The 10,831-nt window shown below is 38.5% G+C and overlaps 1 protein-coding gene across 2 annotated transcripts in view; it reads left to right on the top strand.

The window, feature by feature from the left end:
- The first annotated feature begins 506 nt into the window (after positions 1–506).
- LOC107093767 (carboxypeptidase Z-like) overlaps positions 507–10,831 on the top strand; it is an 11,628-nt gene continuing 1,303 nt past the window's right edge. Inside the window, exons 1-12 of one of the 2 annotated variants that reach the window (XM_015389030.1) lie at positions 507–759; positions 1,212–1,244; positions 1,891–1,942; positions 5,044–5,366; positions 5,477–5,692; positions 6,777–6,973; positions 8,951–9,112; positions 9,207–9,365; positions 9,459–9,594; positions 9,689–9,828; positions 9,939–10,038; positions 10,139–10,284. In XM_015389030.1, coding sequence (XP_015244516.1) covers positions 669–759; positions 1,212–1,244; positions 1,891–1,942; positions 5,044–5,366; positions 5,477–5,692; positions 6,777–6,973; positions 8,951–9,112; positions 9,207–9,365; positions 9,459–9,594; positions 9,689–9,828; positions 9,939–10,038; positions 10,139–10,284 — 1,755 coding nt within the window. In that variant the 5' untranslated portion in view covers positions 507–668. Of the gene's footprint in view, positions 760–1,211; positions 1,245–1,890; positions 1,943–5,043; positions 5,367–5,476; positions 5,693–6,776; positions 7,013–8,950; positions 9,113–9,206; positions 9,366–9,458; positions 9,595–9,688; positions 9,829–9,938; positions 10,039–10,138; positions 10,285–10,831 lie in introns of both variants that reach the window. The other variant, XM_015389029.1, reaches the window with a different exon arrangement.

Genomic DNA, 10,831 nt, shown 5'->3' with positions numbered 1-10,831 from the left:
ATTCTCATCCTCCCCTCTCTCATGACAAGGCGTGCACGAGTCCTATCATGAAAAAAAGGTTCATTGTGCGACCTGAATAACGTGCAGTAATGGGGTGTCGGCAATGTTAACTGTGTTATAGTTACAGTCAAAGTAATTAGTTAAAAAAAGGTAACAGCATTAGTAACGTGATTGCCCCTCTAGCGTTGTGTCGTGATACTACATAGCATGGACCACGCTTCAAAATTGAGCATAAATAAAAAATATCTGCATCAAGCTGACTGCGACAGAGTGCTTCAGAAGAATAACCTGCCCCTAAGAAGTTGGGGGCCCCTAAGCAACTAAAGTATCTGCTTATCGATAGTTACGCCATTGCTCACCCTCAATTGAACCCAATTGAAACCTTAGTCCTAATGGTCCAATGGTCCTCATTGTGATGGTAAAATAGGAAAAACGGTCCTCACTTTGGTGTCTATACAAACACTCACACACACACCCACACACAGAGTGAAATCTGATCGTTGCAGCTCAAAGCCACATTCTGGTCTGGGATGCTCTCAGCGCAGCAGACAAAGGACGGGGCCCCGTGCTGTTGGTGGTAATTAAAAAAAGAGTCTCAGAGGAAGAAGAAAAAGTAGCAGCTGAAAGTTAACTGCCACATATCACAGTCTGCTCGCCTGAAGCTAAGCATGCATCTGGGAGTTTTGGCGCTGCTGTTTTTAGCGTGGAGTTGCCAGTGCGCTCCGCAGCAGCCGTGTCATCCAGGAGAGCAGTTTTTAGGTAAGTTCACAGAGAGGAGAGAAAACAATGGCCGCGCACAAGTCTGCTCACATATGAGGCTGAAATGCATACATTTTTTTTTTTTCTTGAATTGGCCTTTTTTTTAAATTAACACACTAGATGATGATGATCAGTTTTATTCTGAAACCAACGCTTAATTTTATCTAATAAATAGGTCATGATCCGCTCCGAATTAGTAAACACATAATTAACTGGTTATTACACTTATTATAATCATTGTTCCTCAGTATTTCTCTGCTACATTTCTGGACACATGCCTATAACGTTGGAACCACTGACAGTTTTTATTTGTTAAACAAATGTTATTATTATTTTTCTATCTTTGATGCAGAGTCAATGCTTTCTATTTTATCATTCATGTGAACATATCGCCCCCTAATGGTGATTTTTGGACCCACTGCTTTCTTTTTGTTCTTGATTCTTCCCCACAGGAAGATGCAGCAGCAGCACACGGGAAGAAACACGTATGTGTCTACTTGGTTTTTCCTTCTGTCGCAGGGTTTTGCACTAAAAAAAAATTATGCAACAATTTTCGGCATTAACTGAATAATTTTTAGTTGCTTTAACACCAATGTTTTGTGTCCCATCCTGTTGACATGAAACAATTGTGTTAAAGACTAAATGTGATTAAGTAAATGTCAAAAACGGTTGCATTATTTTTCTTCAGTGTGTGTATCACAGCATAGGAGAGAAATTAGCAGGTTTCACCATTGATTTAAGATCAGTGAGGTGTGCTGTTTTTTGAATGGGGGGTATGGATAAAGGGGCACTTTAATGCTTAATTAGCGGATTGTGAGCTTGAGCTTGATAAATTGTCAATAATGTTTCCAAAATGTAATTTTCAAAGCTAGGAGCCACATCAATGTGTCATTATTTCACTGTTTGGAGGAATCAAAACCTGTCAAAGCTACAAACTTCAGGAAGGTGGAATAATAGATTGCATTGGAGCCTTAACTACATGCTACAAATGTATATTATTTTATTATATCATTGTATGTTTAACCATGATTAAAAATACAATATTTTATTGTGTTTATTTACTGGGAAAATAGTGCTGTTATTGATTTTGTAATCAAATTGTTTTATTTCCCCTTTACTATCTTTCAACAGCTACTTGCACAGAACTGAACCTGGGCTACTGTAATGATCTGGAGTACTCAACGTGAGTTATACCAAAGCAATAAAGTCGTTGGTTTCTTATTCATGTAGAGTAGAATGGAAAATAGAATAGAAATATCCTTATTGTACCAGTGGAGAAAAATCAAGGTGTTTCATTCACAAAACAAAAAGGCAATTGGATCAAAAAGGTTTATTCATTACAAAAAAAGCACTTTTCTTACTGTTACTATCGCTAAATTATTGTGCTTTAGGGACAGAAAAAGATTAAACATCAAAAGACAATATATTTACAAAAACTATAGATGTTTTTAATTTTTATGGTAAGTAGTTTTAAGTTACTTTTTCCCCATCAAGCTGAAAAATATGTGGGTACTGTTTTCATAAATGTTTATGGTTAATTTTACTTGTGAGGAACTTGTATTTTATCAGTAAAAGTGTTTTCATATTCCTTTGAATATGAAAGTGACACACGTAATCTGGTTAAATCGCTGTTATTTTGATATGTGAGAATCTATGATGATGATAACCTTTAGATTTCTAGCAAATATTGTGAATCATCACAGCATTTTAGAGTCACTCTTTGTTTTTGATGTTGGTTTGCCACCCCAAGGGGTTTTTAACCGCCCCATGTGCCCTATAAGCTTTCTGGAGGCTCCATTGGTTTTAACTTAAAATTGGTCCACAGGTGGTGGTAATAAAACATGCTTGGAAAATTATCAGCAAGTGTGATTAAGCCTATAAAGTATGTGTATTTAGTTTTTGGTCAATTTGCGATTTTTACTGTTTAAAATCAATACCTTACTTACAAATAAGAAACCCAGACAGCTGACAATCTTCCTAGAAGTGGAGCTCATAGGTAATTTACCTTAAACTCAACTGCACTAACCTGACAAGACAGACTGATAATGTTCAGAATTCAGGTATAGCTCTAGACAATCAGAACGCTCCAACCATTCAGTTGGGGGAAAGGAAGGATGCTTAGTGGAACTGTTTGAGCAAATTGGAAAAAGCAACACCCACCTATCCCACCTTCATAATTTTGGTTTTGCCAATCATGGTAACAAATGTCTCTTTCTTTCAAATATTAAATCATGGATTCTGATGAATCAGATGTGACAGCAGCAGCCATATTTATATTTTTTCGTTCTACCTGGAGCTTGGCAACATGAAAAAATAATACAACCGTTTTTGGAATTTACTTAATTACATTTACGGTAGTTACTTTAACACAATCATGTTTTCAAGCTACCAGGGTAGATCATTAAACTGTTGTGTTAAAGTAACAGAATATGATTAAGTAGATGCCAAAAACGATTGTTGCATTATTTGTTTCAGTGCAGCTCTTGCTGTTGTCACAGCTATACACTCACCGGCCACTTTATTAGGTACCCCATGCTAGTAACGGGTTGGACCCCCTTTTGCCTTCAGAACTGCCTCAATTCTTCGTGGCATAGATTCAACAAGGTGCTGGAAGCATTCCTCAGGGAGTTTGGTCCATATTGACATGATGGCATCACACAGTTGCCGCAGATTTGTCGGCTGCACATCCATGATGCGAATCTCCCGTTCCACCACATCCCAAAGATGCTCTATTGGATTGAGATCTGGTGACTGTGGAGGCCATTTGAGTACAGTGAACTCATTGTCATGTTCAAGAAACCAGTCTGAGATGATTCCAGCTTTATGACATGGCGCATTATCCTGCTGAAAGTAGCCATCAGAAGTTGGGTACATTGTGGTCATAAAGGGATGGACATGGTCAGCAACAATGCTCAGGTAGGCTGTGGCGTTGCAACGATGCTCAATTGGTACCAAGGGGCCCAAAGAGTGCCAAGAAAATATTCCCCACACCATGACACCACCACCACCAGCCTGGACCATTGATACAAGGCAGGATGGATCCATGCTTTCATGTTGTAGACGCCAAATTCTGACCCTACCATCCGAATGTCGCAGCAGAAATCGAGACTCATCAGACCAGGCAACGTTTTTCCAATCTTCTATTGTCCAATTTCGATGAGCTTGTGCAAATTGTAGCCTCAGTTTCCTGTTCTTAGCTGAAAGGAGTGGCACCCGGTGTGGTCTTCTGCTGCTGTAGCCCATCTGCCTCAAAGTTCGACGTACTGTGCGTTCAGAGATGCTCTTCTGCCCACCTTGGTTGTAACGGGTGGTTATTTGAGTCACTGTTGCCCTTCTATCAGCTCGAACCAGTCTGGCCATTCTCCTCTGACCTCTGGCATCAACAAGGCATTTCTACCCACAGAACTGCCGCTCACTGGATGTTTTTTCTTTTTCGGACCATTCTCTGTAAACCCTAGAGATGGTTGTGCGTGAAAATCCCAGTAGATCAGCAGTTTCTGAAATACTCAGACCAGCCCTTCTGGCACCAACAGTCATGCCACGTTCAAAGTCACTCAAATCACCTTTCTTCCCCATACTGATGCTCGGTTTGAACTGCAGGAGATTGTCTTGACCATGTCTACATGCCTAAATGCACTGAGTTGCCGCCATGTGATTGGCTGCTTAGAAATGAAGTGTTAACAAGCAGTTGTACAGGTGTACCGAATAAAGTGGCCGGTGAGTGTATGTTCCACCTTAAACTATTGTAGTGCAACGTGATTAGCAGACCTGTTTTGGTTTCAGACTTGAATTATTTAAGCTGGAGCAGTACAAGATGGAACATTGTGGGTTTGTGAACTCACTAATCCTGCAAAAAAAATCATCTTGAAAGCAAGGTTAGTACTGCACAATGTTTAAAGCAACCGGACAATAAAACTGTGAAAAACCCACATCTTTGAGTCTACAGGCAAAAGTTTGCCATCACAATTATAATAAGAAAAAAATATCTTGTTCAAAATATGTCCTGTTGCCACATAGTTCAATTTGAGAATTTAATTTGTAAAAAGTGCTCTGCTGCTGCTTAAGACAGCTGTATAGAGAAAAATGAACTGAATCAAGGTTGCATAAAAATAAGACAAGAACTTGGCAGAGAGTCCTTCAAAATTATGCCAGGAATTGATAAAGTTTTAACAATAGCGAATATTTCATGGTTCATTTCATTGTATTACATGGTTCTACAAACTACATAGTCATGGGAGGTTTGTACAATTTTCCAAATGGCATTCCTATCTTCCATTTTTCCAGCACCAAATTCCCTAATATTCTTGGTCACCAAAGTCGTATTGAAGCTGAGTCAGGAGCAGAATACCTCCTTCTGAGTGTCATCCATGGTCTACTCAATGGTGAGTGCTCCCCTGAGATCCGTCTTGTAGGGTGCTCGGTACTGGCCTCACCCTGTCGGGATAACAAGATTATCAAACCATGCCGCAGCACATGTGAGGCATTGAGGAAAGACTGTATGCACGCCTTTGAGGCCATTGAGATGGCCTGGCCCTACTTCCTGGATTGTGATCGCTTCTTTGCTGGTAATGAGGAGGGCTGCTTTGACCCATTAGCAGGGCTGAAAGGTAAAGATATGTGTCTTTGTTTTTTTTAACCAATGATACCGAAGTAATGTTTGAAACCAACACTGCCAACCCTTTCTTCTTCTCCATATCCCTGTGATTCACTCCTCCAGCCAGACAGGAGCTGACGTTATCCAGTCTCACTCCAGAAGAACCAAGCACCATCATTCAGTTCACCTACACCTCTAATGCCCAAATGTACAGCTTACTGAAGAGAACAGCAGCCAAATGCTCCCATATCTCTCAGGTCTACAGCATTGGAAGAAGCACAGAAGGCAGAGATCTGTTGGTGATCGAGTTTACTGACAACCCAGGACAGCATGAGCTGCGTGAGTAAAAGCATTTTACTCCTGACGTTTACTACGTTACTGTCAACAAAATAGCCCTCTGTTCTTACTTTTGTCATCACAGTAAACACATTAAATTGACATTAAAGTATTTATACTTTCTAGACATTTTTATTTTAATACTGGAGAAAGATTACCAGCGTAAATATGAAAAGATTTTTTTAAAAGATTTTATTTATTGAATTTTATTTTCTTTGTCCAACTGTGTCTGATTAAAAAAAAAAAGCTAATTACCTTTAAACATAGCCAGTTTTGCCACAATTGGCCACTATAATTACCATAGGTTATTTGTTATAACTGGTAGTGAGTTTTTTTTACATCACAGTGGTGAATTGGGGCCTTCTCTTGTTTGCAGAATTTAGTCACATTTGGTTGTTTATTGTATCTTGTACCTTTGTGACCTCCAGCAAAAGCTGTCTGGAAACACTGGAGGGCAGCATTGTTCATTGTTCCTCTGTTTCTGCATAACGGCCCTATCTGTGGTTCTTGGGCTTCCAAGGTTGAAATGATTAATTTGAACCCTTTACAAACTGATCAACATGAAATACTTTTCTTTATTTTATTTAGATGAAGTGTCGCTTTCTGAGACATACTAGCCTACTTCATGCTTTCAGACAGATTCTAATCGTATCTAAATATGAATCAGGAACCTAGATTCATATTTAGATACCTACTTTTTGGATGTATTTATCCATCTAGTTTTAAGTGTTAAAAAATGTGTCAAAAAGGAAAAGAAATTACGAACTCCGTCAGGGGGGTAGATACATCTTCAGAGCAGTGTTCCTGTGGTGTATATTAAAAAAGAACACCCCTTTGATGTGCATTGGGCACTGAACTGAGGATTTGTCCTGATATAATTGGTGGATCTGTCCTTTTGACAATAAATCTTATAAAAGATGAAAAGATATCAGACTACATTTTTGAATTTTAAATATGTTATGCCAATTGTTTCTAGAACAAGTTGTCGCATTATTTTAAAAAAGATATTTTATCATCATATTTATTGTGAATGGCATTGCTGTAGCTTTAAGCGTTTTTTTTTATTTATTTTGCTCATTTTCTGTAGTTGAGCCAGAGATTAAGTTGGTGGGCAACATGCACGGAAATGAGGTGCTAGGCCGTCAGCTGCTCATCTACTTGGCGCAGTACCTGTGCTCAGAATACATCCTGGGAAACCAACGAATTCAGTCCATCATTAACAACACTCGGGTGCACATTCTGGCCTCCATGAACCCTGACGGTTATGAGCTGGCTGCCTCAGAGGTAGAGGATAGCAATGACCCGGAGCTCTCCAACCAGGAAGTAAATATTGTTAACAAAAGGAAGAACAAACCACCATTATCCACTCTCATTTCTTTTTGACTCTTTTCTTTTGTCTTTTGCTTTGAAGCCTGATCAGTTAGTCTGTAGAAACAGCTCCTCTGGCTCCCAGTCTCAAGTGATCAACCAGTGATGACCTGTAAAGTGCCTTGAGGTGACGTGTTGTGAATTGGCATTATATAAATAAACTGAAATGATGTCAACACTGGTTGACCAATGAATTCACATAATTGACCCAAATAAATCTGATTCAGACAGATTTCAGAAACATCTTTAAACAGGTTGAACACTTAAGCTGGCTGTGGGAAAAGTACATGTCTGCTGTACAGGCAGCAGCAGCAGGTTTTTCTTTTTGCTCTGCACATCCACTAATCCTATGACTCTAACATCTGGGAATTCTTATGTGAATGGGTTGTGCATGTTACAATTTGGGCATTTATAATTGGTCTGGGTCAGATAAATGTTACTGAATGCCAATATGCTGCTTCAGTCAGTGCATGGTTCCATTTTAAGTATTTTATTGGCTTTGACAAAATCTATAACTTAAGAAAGTCTGCTTAAAATTAATCTTTTGGACGTCACTGCATGTGTGACAATAATTCGGAAAATATATGCTTTAAAAGGAAAATGTTTGCTCTGTGGTCAATGTCTGGAATATAGAAGAGGAAATTGTTTCTGTATCCGTGCATGCATTTGGCAACACACAGAGCTGTACAACAATAATCCTCATTTCTTTGTATCTTCCTTTTCAAAGAACCAGAGTTTTATATATGATAGCCTTGATCAATGCTTCTTTAGAGTGTCTGTTTTTTCAAGGATTCTCTCCCCATTTATTTTTACTCTCTCCTTGACCTGACTTCATAATCAGTTATTCAAACATTCAAAGAAATTTAGTTTTGGATTATCTTTCACTGGTAGGCTGCTCCAAAGTTTTCTTTCCGCTATATATTTTATATCAGCAAGAAAAGCCAGAGATAACAGTACAACAACATGCATGAAAAAGAACTGCAGTATTAAGGCAACACAATTCCCAATGAGATTCCAGCTTAATAGTAAGTTGATCAGCTAAAAGATTATGTATCTCTTTTCTTTTGCCCCAAAAAGTACCCATGATGTTATTTGAAACATGATTATTCTACTCTGGAAATATTAATAAAATATATATATATATATATTTTTTTTTTTTAATCTGTCCAGTTTCATTATATTTCATAGGGACGGGCTGGCCTTTTAGTGATCAATATATTTGCAGATGGGTCACTAATGTAGCACAATATTAAATTCACCTCTTGATCTTTTTTTGATAAAAAGATCCAGTGCTCAATTAGATGTCTGGAAAAATAAAAGTAATTAATGTGTTACCTAGAAGATTGTACTCTGCCAGCATGATATAAATACAATAAATATTCAACTAAAAAGGATCACATAATGGTGGCAAAATAGAAATGTAAAATAAACTGAAAGATACAGTCAGAAAAGCCAGGAATGCTTTGATCAAGGCAACTTATATGATTTAAAAAAAAAAAAAATCTGGAACTTTAAAGGAATATACAAAGAGTTTTTTTTTTCACATATAAAGAAATGAGCAGTGGCTGAGAACTTAAAGCACATAAAGCACATAAACCAAAATCAGATGTTTTTTTTTAAGCAAAGGACTAGTGTTTGAATTTAATTCTTGAATAATGCCCTAATGTTTTCTTTTCCTCTGTTATAATGGATAAATGGTCTTGTCTTCATGTTAACAATAGAATTAACATAGACATCTAACATTCATTTTGTTAAATTCTGACTAACTTGATTTAAGTTTTCTCTAATAATTGCTGTTGCTACTTGTCTTGGTTCATCACTTAAATACCATTACCATAATACCAGAATTTGTAAACCTTAATGCCAAGAATTATTTGACCTCAAACCTTTTAGGGTCATTTGCTGAATGGATGGATAAGCGGACGTGCTAATGCCCAGAACCTTGACCTGAACCGCAACTTTCCTGATCTCACCTCTATCTTCTACCGAAACCGTCGCAGCAGGCACTACCGCATAGATCACATCCCTATCCCTGATGCCTACTGGTTTGGGAAGGTAGAAGAAAATTAAGGAACTTATCACAGTTAACTAGTTGAACGACCAACCAACCTTGGCTGTAAATGATGTAGTTGTGATTTTCTACCTGCAGGTGGCACCAGAGACCTTTGCAGTAATGAAGTGGATTAGGTCACTGCCATTTGTTCAGTCTGCCAGCCTTCATGGAGGGGAGCTGGTGGTCTCCTACCCTTTCGACTTCTCCAGACACCCACAGGAGGAAAAGATGTTTTCACCAACACCAGATGAACTGGTGAGGATTCATGTAAAACACTTCACTAACATAACAAATCAGACACATTAACATCTCTCAGCTTTCACATACCAATAATCTTCCCGTGCCCAGATTTTCAAGCAGCTTGCTCGCACTTATGCAGATGCTCATGCAACCATGTCAAACAACGACACAGACAGGTGTGGGGCCTCTTTTTATCGCACCAGAGGCATCATCAATGGTGCACTGTGGTACAGTTTTGCTGGTGGTGAGATACCTTCACAGTTGCCACATATATACTCTGATGATTCTGACAACAAAATATCTGATACCTTCACACAATATCTCTCCTCCAACTGCAGGTATGTCTGATTTCAATTACCTACATACCAACTGTATGGAGATCACAGTGGAGCTTGGCTGTGACAAATTCCCCCCAGAGGCTGAGCTCTATCCAGAATGGAAAAGAAATAAAGAAGCTCTGCTTAGTTTTCTTGAATCTGTAAGTGTCGACTGGAAAGCTTGTTTGAAGGGGCCTTATTGCTTAGTCCAGATTAAACATGCTTGGTCATTATGGAATTAGATATGATTGGCCTCTTTTTTTCCTCCAAGGTCCATCGAGGAATAAAGGGTGTTGTGAGGGATACAGATGGAAATGGTATAAAGGGTGCAACTGTTTCTGTCAGGGGGATTAGGAAAGACATCACTACAGGTAAAAATACATATCCAAAGTTTGACAAATTTTAGCTACAAATTTTATTATTATTTTCATTATATTTTATGTATTTCTCTCCTCCATAACTCACTTCAAGCTGAGGATGGAGATTACTGGAGGCTGCTTAATTCAGGAACTCACATTCTGACAGCTACTGCCAAAGGCTATTCAAAGGTCAGCAAGAGGGTTCATCTCCCTCACAACATGAACAAAGCTGGACGGGTCGACTTCGTCTTAAAAAAGGTTTGGATTCTCGGCTTCCATGTCTCTATTTTACTTTGTATTTAAAATTTACTGTTTCACCCAAAGGTTTGCAAACTCTTCCTGTTCTGGGTGCAATACTTATTTAGCAATTTTGCAACAAATTTTTTGAACTCCAAAGCAGCCCAAAGCAGAGTTCAATATCAGATAATTAATACGGACAGTTTAGGAAGGCTTCATAAAGGCTATGAAATCAAGGTGCATTATGTCATCGGGGTATGGGTTCATAGACGAGCTTTCCTAAAAACAGGGTTCCCGCGGGTCCTTAAAAAAGTCTTAAAAGGCATTAAATTCTTCAAAATAAAACTTTAAAAATTTTATTTATTTATTTTTTTAAATAACGGCTCGCCATTTTTGGTTCCGTCCCGATAGCGGAACCAATAAAAGCGTTGTTGCGGCCGGGACATTTGGGAGATGCACCATTAACTTTTTGTCTGGAAAATATGAGCAAGTGTAAATGTAATGAAAATTGTCACACCTGCGAAGCACGAAACAACAAGTGTCAAAATGGAGTTACCGAGAAACAGCC

Source organism: Cyprinodon variegatus, unplaced genomic scaffold (genome assembly GCF_000732505.1).
Source record: "Cyprinodon variegatus isolate N-32 unplaced genomic scaffold, C_variegatus-1.0 Scaffold445, whole genome shotgun sequence".
In the NCBI taxonomy this organism is placed as follows: domain Eukaryota; kingdom Metazoa; phylum Chordata; class Actinopteri; order Cyprinodontiformes; family Cyprinodontidae; genus Cyprinodon; species Cyprinodon variegatus.
This window is presented reverse-complemented; position numbering and strand designations above follow the sequence as displayed.